The sequence below is a fragment of the Gossypium arboreum genome, chromosome 2, assembly GCF_025698485.1.
Source record: "Gossypium arboreum isolate Shixiya-1 chromosome 2, ASM2569848v2, whole genome shotgun sequence".
In the NCBI taxonomy this organism is placed as follows: Eukaryota; Viridiplantae; Streptophyta; class Magnoliopsida; order Malvales; family Malvaceae; genus Gossypium; species Gossypium arboreum.
Window position 1 is genome coordinate 955,640 of NC_069071.1, and position 15,170 is coordinate 970,809.

Genomic DNA, 15,170 nt, shown 5'->3' on the forward strand with positions numbered 1-15,170 from the left:
ATCTGATCTACACTACAGGACTATACAAAAGTTCCTTTGCCAGCTCAACAAAGTTATCCCATTTGAGATATGGCCTCCTCCAGACATTGATGCTCCTTAGGACACATGGCCAATAAGATATAAACCTTATCACAAAGGAATTTTAAAAGCCATTCAGGATTATTATGAGAGCATCCCAAATCCCTCAGAATGGTCTCAATAATACCCTTGGTATTGTAGTCAAATCAGTCTCTCAAAGATGCATCAAGAACAAGACGATAATGATAATGAGTATATGGATGAAGACCTAGATATAACAGCAAATAGTGAAGATTCCATGGACAGTGCCCAATATCCCCACTCAAACGCTAACAGCTGAAAGATGTCACTCATACTTAGCTACTTTATGTCTCCAGTATTGTTGTCTTTATATAATAATGTTTGTTGTACTGTTTACTTTATGTCATAATAACTACTATTTTCTAATGTTTACTATTTTGTTGTATTATCCCTCCTTCAGCTATAAAAGGAGATGATATCAGTGTGTAAGGATCATTGAGTTTCCTATCAATAAAATATCAGTGTGTTTTATATTCATAGCTTTCTAAATTTTCTCTGTTTCTCTAAGTCTTCTTCTTCTCAGAAAAACTATAGATGAGTTAACAATGAATAATTAATAGAGTATGATTTATGCTTGCCATATAATGGATCTTGCACAACATAAATATTAAAATTCTGATCAGTGATAGCAATATTACTGAGGATAGCATATGTCTATTGAATTAAGTGTTTAAAACTAAAAGGTAGTGCCTGTTTGAATGACCTAAAAGGAGAGGCCTGTATTTGGCATAGCATACCTGCTTCAAATTCTTTTTTCTTGCAATCCCTGTGCCTATCCCCCTATATTGGTCTAATATTTGTTTTATCGAATTTTTAAATCACTGAATAAATTTTTAAATTTGCGAAGATTAGGTAAGCTATATAGCACCCCTCTATTCATTATTCAACCAAGCTTGTGATTCGAGGGCCTGACACGTGTCACCAGGGGCGAAGTTAGAAAAATATTTTAGGGAATCGAATAAAATTTTAATTTTTTATAGTCTATATATTTATAATTTGTAAAAGATTAAATTAAATTTTTATAATTTTAAGAGGCCAAAATAAAATTTTACCTTTATTAATTTAAAATTTTTAAACTAAAATGTAATTTTATATGGGGGGCGCGTGTCACTTTGACTGAATATGTTATAGTGAGTACAAGCTGATATAGTATCTAAAAAAGTACGCTTTCATTTTCCATTTATCTAAAAGTATGTTTGGTAGTGGTGGATGCTTGGAATTTCAAAAAATTTCTAATCCATAATATACAAACAAATCATTGTCTTTGATTATTAGATATATAAAATATTGATCAGTGACTGAATACCGATGCGGATTCCTTTGTCTCGATTCTCTCCTTTCTTCGAAAAAAACCTTTTGAAACGCTGCCAAAACCAGCATTTTGCTGCTACTCCACTGTCAACCAGCATTTTGCTGCTACTCCACTGTCATTTTTCACTACAGATTTCAAAATCGCTGCAGCAACAAGCTAAGGTGAGCTTAGAGTTCAGAGCAAATGTGGCGGCGGAGCTTCGGTACCAGCAGTCACGCGGTGGACGCTCTGAAAGAGAAGAAGTGGGACGCGCTCGTGATCGGAAGTGGCCATAACGGTTTGACGGCAGCGGCTTACTTAGCTCGCGGCGGTCTCTCTGTTGCCGTGCTCGAGAGACGCCACGTTATCGGTGGAGCGGCGGTGACTGAAGAACTGGTCCCTGGCTTTAAGTTCTCTCGATGCAGTTACCTCCAGAGCCTCCTCCGTCCCTCCGTTATCAGGTTTTCAAAGCACATTTTATTCTGCTGATTTATTTCATTTTTGAACTTTTTCGTTGTTTTTAAAGATTAAAATGAGGCTATCTTCTTCTTATTCATGTTTAAATTTATTAGTGAACTAGAGTTAGCGAGACATGGTTTGAAGTTGTTGAAGAGGAATCCATCATCGTTTACGCCTTGTTTGGATGGGCGATATCTTTTGCTAGGGCCTACTAAAGTGCTTAATCATAGGGAGATCTCCAAGTTCTCCAAACGAGATGCCGATGCTTATCCGAAGTACGTATTGGTTTTAATTTCCTAATTTTCCTTTAAAAATTCGAGTTTGCTGCTTAAATTTATTTGTGAATAATGTTATATAATTTCTAGTATTGAAACGAGATTACTCTAAATTGTAGATGAATTCTAGTGGTAGCAAGTTCAAACAGCGATCTCTGATTTTCTTTTTCTTTCTCAACAATCTGTTTTATTGTTTCTTTTTAATTTCATAGATATGAGAGTCAATTAGAGAGATTCTGTACACTCATGGATCCAATTTTGGATTCATCGCCTCCTGAATCTTTGCAAGGTATTTCATCTCTCCAAGATCGTCTCAAGAATAAAGTACACAACTCTGTATTTTGGACTCGTTTGCTGCACCAGGCTGCTTCCTTGGGGCAGAAAGACATGGTGTAAGAGTTCCTTTCTCTAAGTTGAAATGGCTTCTGATGTTGTCAATGTCGCAATTGCAAATATAAAAGTAGTTAGAAACTTATCTATAGGGATACTTTGTGCAGTCTAGTTCGTACAAAGTAAATAACTACCTACCTTGAGGTGCTTGCACATTTCATTTGTGAAGTCTGTCAGTCCATTCCAGTGAATTCAGTCTAAGCCTTACGTCATGTCTTTTTATTTTCTTTTACAGGGATTTTATGGATCTTTTATTGTCCCCAGCTTCGAAGGTTTTGAATAACTGGTTTGAGGTTGTTGTTTGATCCTTTAATTCCCATTTGTATTATCCTTTTAACTTCATTGCTTACAATAATCAGGAAACTTGGTTTATTTCCTTCAATATCATAAAGAAATTGATTTATGGTGATTTCAGCTTTGTTTTGTTTTACAAATACTTTGCCTAGCCTGAAACAAGATAACTTAGACAAATACTAAAACCGGTTGGATGCTTATTTCATTCTCTGCAGTAGCTAAAGGATCGCATATAGGTTTGACCAATTTCAAAATAGTCGTATTAATAAAAAATAAATTGAGTTTTATGCTCTTTAGTTTACAGTTTTTTTTGTTGATTGTGATATGTACAGACAGATGTTCTGAAGGCAACCCTTGCAACAGATGCTGTGATAGGGAGTACGGTAAGAACTTCTAACAAAAGTAGTAAAATGCCATGGTTTCAATCTAAATTAGTCTCTATAATAAGTCATAGAGGGATAAATGCTATAACCTAAACACGTTGTACAATTTAACAGGCATCCTCTTTTACTGGAGTGATATGTTAAGGTATGAATTTTTACTTTGTGGGTTATTTTATATCTTCTCCTTCAATTTGTCTTGTAGGCCAGTGTCAACACACCAGGGAGTGGATATGTACTGCTGCATCATGTGATGGGAGAAACTGATGGTGATCATGGAATTTGGTCGTAAGTATTTTGTTGCTTGATTTGCTGTGAATCAATGACCTAGTAAGCCTTGAATTGGTTCATTATCCTTCTCCCATTCTTTAGAATATTTTACTATATATTTACTAACGGTCACAAGCTACTTTGTATGTCTGGATTTAAGAGAGCCTTTAAGAAGAAAAACTTGGTAACAAAATTTTGTGGTTCTAGTCTAACCAACTCAGCATAAGAATGATTACCTGACTACAATATGGGGTAACTAAGTTATGCGTCCTATAATATTCTTTTGCCTTTTTTCTTAATCTTTCTCTTAGTAAGTTACCTGTTGTGGTTATTTCATTACAATAAAAGTGGTGCCAATATTTTATAGTGGCATTGGCTATTGGTGCGTTTTTACTTTTAGATATACTCAAATGCTCTTCTGACAGTTGATGCAACTTGCATATCTAGAAGCATATGATCACAGAACTTCCTATACTACTTATCTTTACTAAAGAAACAAAATGGTGGAGAAAATTAGGTATTCGTTGATGCTTTCCAATGATTAATCTGAATTTACATCTAATTTTTCTGCAATGGCATCTAAATTGTTCATTTTGGTTGTTGAGCGAGCCTATTGTTTCTTCTTGAGAGACCAAAAGTAATGTGATCAAGATGCTACTTCTGAATTACGACCTAAAATTAAGATTTCATATCGTTCCTTCCTAACCAAGTGGTGCCACTACTCTTTTCAAACTTGGGCAATTTAGTCTCTTGTAATTTGACATTGTGAAATTCTGTTAGGGTCTGTGCTACCATGCTCATAAATTACGTATGATCTATAATGAACACTTATTTATTTTGCACTTATATACTATGGGGACTTTCCCTTCGCTGGGCTCTGTTTTTCATTATGTTCATATTACATTTATTCCAGAGAGAGACAATGTCTTTTCAGATTATTCTATTGTACTATCATGATAAGCTTTCTCTTAAGCAACCAATGCTCCCAAAGACTAACAATTTTGTAGATATGTTGAAGGTGGAATGGGGTCAGTATCCATGGCTATTGGCAATGCTGCCCGGGAAGCTGGGGCTCATATTGTCACAAGTGCAGGGGTACAGTTGCTTGACTCCCTTCTCTCCTTATGGATGAAGGGAACTTATTCTATGAAGTTTTATTTGATCTCTTTTGTGATTGTACAACTGCATCGAGTCATATTTATGAATATGAATTTGCAAAAAGGAAAAAAGAAAAGAAAATTGGATTTATTTTGGTTACTGTCATGCAATTAAATCTCTAGTTTTCTTTTGATGTTTATGCTTTCTAGTAATGCATGTTGAGCAAATCATGTGGATTCTGGCTTTAAACTTTATGCTTCAATTCTTACCTTCACTATGTTGGCTGTTATATTGTCAAGGTTTCACAGCTGATAGTTGATGACTCGGGCAAAGCAAATGGGGTTAGTTTTCGTACCCGTTTTTTCTGCAATGTAACAGATCCTTAAACTTGAATCAAAGTAATTCATTTTCTTAAATATGACCAACATTATTTAGGTGTTGCTGGCTGATGGTACGGTGGTGCAGTCTTCAAACATTTTATCAAATGCGACACCTTACAAAACTTTCATGGTAAAACTCTACCGCCTGTTTATTTTGGTAATTAAATTGTGCTTTTAAATGTACTTTTATTTATTTTTTGCTCATGTTTTAATATCTGTTGTAGGAATTGGTGCCACAAAATGTTCTTCCTGATGATTTCACACGTTCTATTAAGTATTCTGATTACAGTTCTGTAAGATCCTCTCTTTAATTCTTTTATTTAACGCAACTTAGTAATTTTTTTTACATCACATACTTGGCTATACATACAATTACTAGCCAAAAGATAAATCAGCTATTAACTATGTTACTCAGACTTGTGTGAGTGCTGTATGTATGTCCTTATATTTGTGTGTCGAACATGAGTGTTGGCCACAGCTAAAGAGTCTGAGCAGCATAGGTTTCTAATATTCAGCAAGCATGGATATGTTGTGGGATCAATTTACTCTGCTGATAAAGCATGTCTACAAAATGTATTTATACTGCTATGTGCTAAAGATATTTTGCTATCATTTATTGAAACAGGGAACTACCAAAATAAACGTAGCTGTTGATAAGTTGCCTGATTTCCATTGTTGCAAGTCGATTGATGGTCTTCAGTACACCGGTACCATTCATATCGGTTCTGAGAGGTATATTGCTATTCTTTTGCGCATGTTTTCTGGTCCATGCAAAGAAAATCATCATTTAGAATGCTAACCCTGGCACTAATATCATAATGGTTACTTCACTATATCGTCTCTGTTTTGGATCCAAAGTTCAAACTCAAAGATATCGTGCGATTTTTTCAGCATGGAGGAGATCGATTCAGCTTGTCAAGATGCAGTCAATGGATTGCCATCAAGAAGGCCAGTCATTGAAATGACAATTCCATCAATACTGGACAAGACGATTTCTCCACCTGGTACCTAATTTGGGAATTTTTGTATCATCACATTGTTAGATCCTTTTCTTCTGTCTCTCTCTCATATTTTAAACTGACGTTTTTTACATTAGACCATTATGAGATTTGCTACTTAATAGTACTGACAGAATCTTATATGTTTTCACAGGTAAGCATGTCATCAACTTGTTCATCCAATATACCCCTTATAATCCATCCGACGGCAGCTGGGATGATCCTGTTTACAGGGTGAGTAGAATTTTGTTCAAGTTATCCATTTCCAAAAGCTTAGGCCTAGTTTAAAAATGCTTATCAAAAGTGCTTTTTCGAAAAAAACACTTTTGGGGAGAAGCTAAAATTTTCAGCATCTGAAAAAAGTGCTTTTGGGAAAATTTTTGGCTTGGGAGAAGCATTTTTTCTCTCAAAAAGCAGCTTGTTTAGGAATGTTTTTGTCCCAAAAGCACTCCTAAACTGGCCATTAGTTAGCATTAGAACTGGCAATTCATGTATTTATGCCGTGTTTGTGTATTTTCTAGTATCAAACTTGTTCTTATTCGCTATGATACATGGGAGCCTTTATTTTCCCTAAACTATCCGTGTCTAACACTCGTTTTTGGCTTGGGTACCATAAGCTTATTTTTGGGGCAAGATGCAAGGTATCATTGCTCCATTGCTGACTGTTTCCTCGTAATAATCGTATCTTTAATATTGTAGGAATCATTTGCACAAAGATGTTTCAACTTGATTGATGAATATGCACCGGGTTTCAGCTCGTCGGTCATTGGCTACGACATGCTAACTCCTCCAGACCTTGAAAGGGAAATTGGCTTGACAGGTTCTTCATATCTATAGTCCTTTGAGCCTGCTAATCTGTTCCTTGTTTAACTTCTTCATTGATTTTTACTCGTGACTTACCTTGAACGTTCTTACTTTTACGGTATCCGCTCTACTTTCTAAAATTTTGTTGTAGATTTAGATATTTGACAGATAATTTAATAATACATAGATTTGAATTTTAAAGCAGATTAGTATATTTTGATTTGAACTTTACAAAAATGGTAGATACATGACCCGCTGTTTTACCATCTAATAGAAAAATAACTCATGGACTCTAAGTCACTGACATTCATTGTTATTAGGAGGAAATATCTTTCATGGTGCTATGGGATTAGATTCGCTTTTCCTCATGCGACCTGTTAAAGGATGGTAAATTTGATTACTCCTTTCCCTTTCTCATTTTTTTTTATTAATCTTTTTAGAAGAGAAAAATGCATGTATAAATTTTATATCAAATTTTAATTGATATATAATCAAAATGTGTGGATGGATGTAGGTCGAATTATAGGACTCCATTACCAGGTCTTTACTTGTGCGGGAGTGGTGCCCATCCAGGCGGTGGTGTGATGGGTGCACCCGGCCGCAATGCAGCAAAGCTGGTTCTTGAAGATTTCAAGAAAAAAATGAATTGATTGTCAGAAAAAAAGAAAATCAAGATCAGCTCTGCTTTTTTCGTTATGATTTGGGAAATGATATCCTTTCATCTTTAGTCCTTCACGTAAATTGTTTTTAATTTATGACTACAATGCCTGATTGATTATTACTAATTATTACTATCTAATACTAGTTAACTAAATAAATTAATTATAATTTAGATTAATTATATTATACTAATTAATATAACCAGAGTTTGTTTATTTTATTTATTAATATAATTATATTTTTAATATATTAAAAGTATAATTTACTATAATTATTAATTTGTTTAGTTATTTAGTAATATAATTTTATGTTCATATTTAAGTATAATTTCTTTGTATAATTAACGAATATTTGGCAATAAAAGATTTATTACTCTAAAATGCAACTTATATATTTTTAAAAGGTCAATAATATAGTAAAAATAAAAACAATTAACTAAATTAATAGGGTAATTTTATTTTCATAACAAAACACTTATAATTTATCTGATTATTAAATATTAAGTGCCATTTACTATAGTTATTAATTTGTTTAGTTATTTGGTAATATAATTTTATTTTCATAAATCATGTATTTTTTTGCTTAATATATTTACTGTATAATTGACATTTTAATGTTAATAATTCTTGTAACATTTTGGTAATAAAATTATATAATTGCTAACATATATATTAAAAAAAAGTTAATAATATTAATGAATAATTAAACCAATTAGCTAAATGAATAAAGTAATTTCATTTTCATAATGAAGTAAAATTTTAATTAATTTATTGCATAATTAAAAATTTAATGGTTGTTATTACAATATTCAGTGTTATTATATTAATCTCATATGAAACTAATTACATTTTTTAATGTATTTTATATTTCAAATAATAATAAATGAATATAATTAATAATTATAATTAAAAAACTTCCACGTTACAAAAATTGCTTAATGGTTAAAACTAAATTCATGTATCAATTAAAAATAGTTTTTATTTATATAAATTCCACAATGAATTTTAACCATTATTAATTACATATATAACTATTAATTGTATTTTTAAAATTTTAGAATTTTTAATTAAATGTACACAATCCATATAAAATAAAATTATTGATTCCTAATCAATAGTACTCATTCCAAGTTTCCAACCTACAAGCAAAGTTAAGAAACTATCATAAATCCCTGTTGTTTAATTTGTATTTTCCTTATATACTGCAGCAGCAGTGAATAGGATATTAATCTTAATTAAATTAGTAATAATATAAGTATATTATAAAACCTAAATACCATATATAATGATTATATTTTAATAAATTAGTCTAATATAATTTAAATAATTATTACAGTTTAAATTCCATAATAAACTCTAAACCCTACTATTAAATTAAGAATAATTGTATTAATTGTTTTATTTATTATATAATAATTTAATTTAATATTTTATTATATTAATTAGTAATTATATGCACGAGGGTTCAGTTGGATTCATTAAAGACAGCTTAAGCAGTACATATTCTTGTATGTTCAAACAACAAAGGAATTGGACCATTCAAAGAAACTTGCATACCCCTATGAAAATACTTGCAATTGAACTCTAGCCCCAAAAGAAAGAGCAAAAACCAATGGTCTAAAAAGTCATAAACACTAACTTGAGGAACTCAGATTAAAAGCATATAAGAATTGCAAACATCAGGACAAATATTAGAAGTTGTAAGCAGAAAATAATTTTAATCATCCATCTAAACTTTTGTGATTATGTGGATCTATATGAAAATAGATTCATTCAAGCATTTAAGCTAATATACAAACCCAAAAAAGGTTGGTTAAAAGTAAACTCACGTTGAGAAGAAAATAATTCGAGGGTTGATTTAAACTTTCTTTGAATGCAGAAGAACTACCTACTTAGCCAACTGGAAGCAGATTTCGGGATGAATGAGATAGCATTTGTTGCAGCTTCTAACCTACATTATGGTTTAAGGGTCATCAGTTAATCAGTATATAAATACAATGAGGAAGATATATAAAACAAATTTGCACGCATGAATGTATATACTTACTATCCTTTTTTAAGTGTTAGATATGTGTATATGTTCCCCTTCAGTAGACTTGTTTATGGATTGGGTTACTCAAATACCCATCCGAAATATGAAAAAATTTAGACAAACATACAAGACCTGAATAATAGGCTTAGGCAAAAATTAAGCCTGCGCCGGACTTAGGCATCAACATTCCAAGCTTAAGTTAGCCCATCCCGTTTTATACTTTTAGAATATATTTTTATATATTACATAATTAAATCAAATAAAATTAAATATATAATACTGTATAAACATTAAAGAATATGTTATTTAATTTAAAATTAAAAAAAAACAAAAACCATCTAAAATATTAAATATTAAATTAAAAATAATATGAGCTTGTATAAACCAAATTTAGGTTAGTGATTTAATATAGGCAGGCTTAAGCAAACATATAGTATGCTTCACACACACACAAAAAGAGGAGAGAGAGAGAGAGAGCACTTAGATATCTCTTCGACTGCCCTCATAATTTCTGTTGATCTTGTTTCAAGCACTTGGCCTCCCAAAATTATCTCATCCAAGATCGTGTGTATCTGAATAACAGTTATTGAAGCTTTGAACAAAAATGAAGAGATAAAGAAAGCCAAATCGGTGATAAGAGCACCAAACAAAAGCAATCATTTGATAGATTTAAATAAAAATATTGTAGTAATAAAGTGTTTTAATAGTCGTTAAATCAGTTCCGAGTGTACACCTAAGGCCTTATAATGATGTCATAAAAAGTAATCCTTGGCTAACAGGGCATAAAGACACTAATGCTCCACTCTGCCAGTAACTCGGGAAATTAGGCAAAAGCTAATTTTGAGCAACTAACAAGCTCAATTGCAGAGAGCACCAAGCACCATAAGAAAGCTATTTTATTCCGACTTTTCGTTTCTATAGTGTTTGACTTATATTTAGACAATGGATATGAAGCACACCGTAATTTTTTTCCTTGAAACTTGTTGAAAATTTTAATTTGGCCCCTTTGACAATTTTAATCAAGCTCTTCTAAATTTTTCGAAATTCTCATTAATCTTACAAAAAATTTATAATTTTTAATTAGACCCTCAATTTTTTTTGAAAAAAAAAATCTCATTAGACTTTTGAAATTTTTAAAAATTTTAATTAGGCCCCAAAACTTAGTCTCAAGATTCATCGCTGCAAAGACCCTCTGAATAATTGAAAAAGACACGTACCCAAACCCAACACTTATGCTTGAGTCCAAGTAACATAGATAAGAAAGCCTCCCTTGCCATCAATTAATATCTAAAATCTTAAAGTATACTCCCCACATATATTTATATATTCCAACATCAACTCCTATTTACCTAGGTGCTATCCTCTTGTACTTTATGTTTATTATTCCAATGAAGACACTAAATCTCGTTTACATGTAGAATCTAACATTCCATGGCACTAAATATATACAAATATATATCTATAAAGTGATGAGAGGAAACACAACCTTGCTGTAATTGAACACAATGTCAAGCTCACAAACATTCTTGAAGCATCTTTCCAATGTTTGTTGCACAAGAACTGAATGCATCACATCTAAAGTAAGTAAAATTATCCAATATTTGAAATAAAATATCAGCAATTATCGTTACAATCCAGCTTTACTAGTTTGTAAAGAAAGTAAATGACAAAACCAGTACATTGATCTTATTAGACAATATGCAATTATTAGACAAAAATGGTTTTACACGATTAACATCTACGAAGCTTATTGATGCGATCTAACCTTTCAACTTAAAAGACACCGAGTTAAAACTCAACTAAATTTGATGATACAACATCAATGATCATTGATTCCAGTCCTCAAATGAAAAAATCTATTTCATAAAAGAGTTCAATCAAAATGCAACTTACTAGTTTGTAAAGAGCATGCATGACAAAACCGGTATGTTGATCTTATTAGACATCATGTGATTTTAGAGCCAACAATTCCATTAATCTTACACTCAAACAAAAAAAATGGTTATATACAATTAACATCTACAAAGCTTATTGCTGCGATCTAACCTTTACCACCTAGAAGACACTGACTTAAAACTCAACTAAATTTGATAATACATCAATGATTATTGATTCCAGTCCTCAAATGATCACAAAGATAATCAAACAGGCTGTATTCAGCTTTATGAAAACTTTTCCCATCTATAATGCAAGGTTTCAATATTCAGACATGTCAAACAATCGAGTAATTCAACCCCTAACTTTGAGAAGATCATAGATGGTTACTCCATTATAAGTAACTTTACAAAAAATATTAGAAGCTTACGTTGTATCAAGTCAAGCATGGCTAGTTCATTTTCTGAACTATCAAATACAACGACAAAGTAAAGAGTAGCAAAATGGTTGTAGACAAGGCAACTATCCTGCAAGTGAGAATTAAAAAATAATAATTAAACAGAGTTCTATGACAAAAGCAGAGGTAAAATAAAGCTATATCAGTGATTAACAAGATTCAAATTAGAAATCAAGAAAAAAATGAGATTACCGGACCAAAAATTGATTCCGCTTCTATGAAATTGCTTACATTCTCAGGTCTACTGCACAAGACTGTTAGAAGATCAAAATCAAAATCGAAAGCAAAAAAAGAAATCCAAGTACGAACTCAAGAAGAAGAAGTAGAAGTAGGTGAGAGATCGAACCTCCAAAAACGCGGCGTATAAGTTCTTGCTGTTTCTCCACTGGCTGATTTCAACAAAATTCAAAGCGACGTGGATAGCAAAGGAAATCGAATTAATTAATATTAATAACATCACGGCATTCATTTTAAAATTAAGAAGGAAAAAAAAAGGAATCAAATGAGAGAAAAATCTCAAAAAGAAAAAGCGAAGTTTACCAGAAAATCGAAAAACTTTGCAAGGCGAGGCTTGCCTTGAGTGTTCATCACCATCACAGCTTTTATCATTTTCGCTCCACTCTCTCGCTCTAAAAACCAAACAGAGCTTTTGGATCTCTGAAATTTAAAATTTCACATCAAGTAAATATATAATATTCTGAAATTTACGAAAGGACAAAAAGGTCTTCAGCCAATCGATAGTAACGATGGAATTTCAAAGGTTAAAAATTGGAAATATGGTCGGGAAAAAAAACGTTATTGTAGTTAGATGATAAAAAAATCATAATTGGATGACATCTATTGAATTTGCCCTAACATACTGAACTATTTTAATTAAAAATATTTGCATGAATTTTTCTTAAAATACTAATTTCAACTTATCATGTTATAGTGAAATTTTTTATATGAATTTCAAGTTAATTTTACAATAATATAATGATTAATTTAGTTTTTATATTTGATCATTTTGGCCATTAATCTTTTAAAATTTAGTTAAATTATCGGGCCATTAACTAGTCTTGCAATCTAATTGTATTTCATAAAAATTCAAAAAATATTAAATATTCAACAAATTTTTTAAAACATACACCAACAATAGAGTACACATAAACTATTATACAAACTACCACATCAATCCTGTTAAAATTTTAACACTTCAGTTAATTTTATATAAATAATAATAACATGACTTGGTTTTAAAGGTTAATAATGAAAATGATAAAAAAAAATTAGAGCCAAAGTGACAAAATGGGTAAACATTAAATTTGGTAGTATGCCTATTCTAATTGGAATGGTTAAATCCTTATTGGTAGTTACTATTTGGACTAAACAATGATATTATAAAAATAGAAAGACCAAATTAGGAATTAAATCTCAAATTTAATCACAGTATAAGGACTAAAAAAATAAATTGACCATATAAAATATAATAATCCACGTCATCTTTTTCTGGACCAGCCCTAGAAAAGGATACCAGCTTTAAAAATGGAGGGGAAGAGCAAGCATTAAGACGTTGGCGGCGCCAAAGAAAACGGTGTCAAAACAAATGGCTACTCTCGAAGACGATGAAGCCGATATAGATCCCGTTAAAATGATCTTGCCTGATGAAGAAGGTGAACCGGAGAAGCTCACTACGGTAGGCGACGGTGCAGCGAGTCAACAAGTGGAGCAGCATTACATCCGTTCAATCGAATCAACGGTTGTGATTAGACAACTCCCTTCCGAAGGGCTTTCATTCCAGCTTTGGCCAGCTGCTACTACCCTCGTCACGCTCCTCGATAACTACCTCCGTCACCCTAGCACAAGCCCTCTAACAGCCACCCTATCAACTGACCGGAAACTAAAAATCTTAGAGCTCGGTTCAGGTACCGGTCTCGTTGGAATCGCAGCGGCCGTCACGTTGGGAGCTAACGTGACGGTGACAGACTTGCCACACGTCATCCCCAATTTGAAATTCAACGCGGAAGCAAACGCTGACGTGGTGACTAAAAGAGGTGGGACCGTTGACGTGGCACCGTTGAGATGGGGAGAAGATGATGACGTGGAGGTTATCGGGCGGGAATTTGATCTCGTTTTGGGTTCTGATGTGGTTTACCATGATCATCTATTTGAGCCGTTGATTAAAACGCTGCGTTTGCTGTTGAATGGAGGAACAAAAAGGAGAGTTTTCGTTATGGCTCATTTGAGAAGGTGGAAAAAGGACTCTGTCTTCTTCAAGAAAGCAAAGAAACTGTTTGATGTTGAGATTTTACATACAGATCCTCCCAAAGAAGGGTCTCGAATTGGAGTTGTTGTTTATGCTTTTATTGGGAAAATTTAATGTTTGATTGTTGTTTATTTGGGGAATTTACCAAAAAATTGTCGACGAAGTCGATGAAATTGGTGTGTTAAATTCGATGGTTTGCTTCTTCTTTTTCTATGTTAATTGGAGTTGATAATTGTCTAATCTAATTTTGTTTAATATGTGTTTGATGATTTACCAAAAATGGATTGAAAAGATTCCTTGCTTCAGCAGTTATTCTATTTTCATCATTTGAGAGTTCCAATAATTGGTTTAAATTATTCCACCGGTCGCAATCATAGTTAGATATCTGATTTAAATTCTTTTTAGGATTCTGATATTATATATTACTATTTTTTTAATTCGCTAAATGTCCTTTTTTTTTTTTTTCAGAAAATATTTTTTTTTTAAATTTAGAGAAATAAGTCAATTTTGAAAAGAATGTGTGAAAGCATATCTAGCTGAACGAGTTTTACTATCAACTGTGCGAGAAGCTCGTCCAGTTAAACTAGTTTTTCCTGACATGTTTGTAGAAAGCGCAAAAACTTAAACGCGTTTTCACATCCTTTTCAAAATTGATCTATTTTTTAAACCTTAAAAAAATAACTTAATTCCAATTAAAAAATAATCTATATATATTTTCTTTTAAGCCATAATATAAATATATATTAATTATTTAAATTTACTTCATTTTTATTGATAATATATTCAAATTTATTTTTCCTTTTTTATTTTAATAAAATATAAGTTCAAATATGTGACTTATTAATTGAGTTTCATAGATAGTTCAATTAATTTAAATTAAATTCAAATATTAATACTCAAATTTAATACACACGACCATATGGTAGGTCGTGTCAATTTTGTAAATTGGCACTCTTAACTACGTAAAATCGTATTTTTTAGGTTTTTAGAGCATTTTAAGATGTATATATATAACAAAAATAAGATAATAAGAATGAGCCGTCATAGAATATTCAAAAAAACAACTCGAAAAACACCATTAAAGTTGATTCTGAAAAAGATTTTCCTCAATATTGAAGCTTCGCATTTTAATTTATGAGAAAATTATCATGAGTTTTTTTAGTT

General features: G+C 31.8%; 3 protein-coding genes across 4 annotated transcripts; 2 read left to right on the plus strand and 1 right to left on the minus strand.

Annotated features, from left to right (window-relative positions):
* Positions 1-1,222: 1,222 nt before the first annotated feature.
* Positions 1,223-7,502, plus strand: LOC108466604 (uncharacterized). Its single transcript, XM_017766993.2, has 16 exons — positions 1,223-1,851; positions 1,963-2,124; positions 2,337-2,516; positions 2,750-2,807; positions 3,141-3,191; positions 3,394-3,476; positions 4,466-4,553; positions 4,856-4,897; positions 4,992-5,066; positions 5,161-5,229; positions 5,562-5,668; positions 5,828-5,940; positions 6,089-6,168; positions 6,634-6,754; positions 7,059-7,125; positions 7,253-7,502. The coding sequence occupies exons 1-16, from the start codon at positions 1,595-1,597 to the stop codon at positions 7,386-7,388; spliced, it is 1,689 nt and encodes a 562-aa protein (XP_017622482.1). The 5' UTR covers positions 1,223-1,594; the 3' UTR covers positions 7,389-7,502.
* Positions 7,503-9,109: 1,607 nt separating this feature from the next.
* On the minus strand, positions 9,110-12,619 carry LOC108472385 (AP-3 complex subunit sigma). 2 transcript variants are annotated; one of them, XM_017773868.2, is made up of 7 exons: positions 12,302-12,608; positions 12,108-12,150; positions 11,954-12,015; positions 11,735-11,831; positions 10,916-10,989; positions 9,910-10,001; positions 9,110-9,348 (listed from the first exon to the last, which is right to left on the minus strand). In XM_017773868.2, exons 1-7 carry the CDS (start codon positions 12,368-12,370, stop codon positions 9,282-9,284), a joined length of 504 nt encoding a protein of 167 aa, XP_017629357.1. In that variant the 5' UTR covers positions 12,371-12,608; the 3' UTR covers positions 9,110-9,281. The 2 variants fall into 2 exon arrangements, with proteins under 2 accessions (XP_017629357.1, XP_052879448.1); XM_053023488.1 differs by lacking the exon at positions 9,910-10,001 and having other exon boundaries at positions 12,302-12,619.
* Positions 12,620-13,257: 638 nt separating this feature from the next.
* Positions 13,258-14,286, plus strand: LOC108482894 (uncharacterized). Its single transcript, XM_017785995.2, has one exon. The coding sequence runs from the start codon at positions 13,347-13,349 to the stop codon at positions 14,118-14,120; it is 774 nt and encodes a 257-aa protein (XP_017641484.1). The 5' UTR covers positions 13,258-13,346; the 3' UTR covers positions 14,121-14,286.
* The last annotated feature ends 884 nt before the right edge of the window (positions 14,287-15,170 follow it).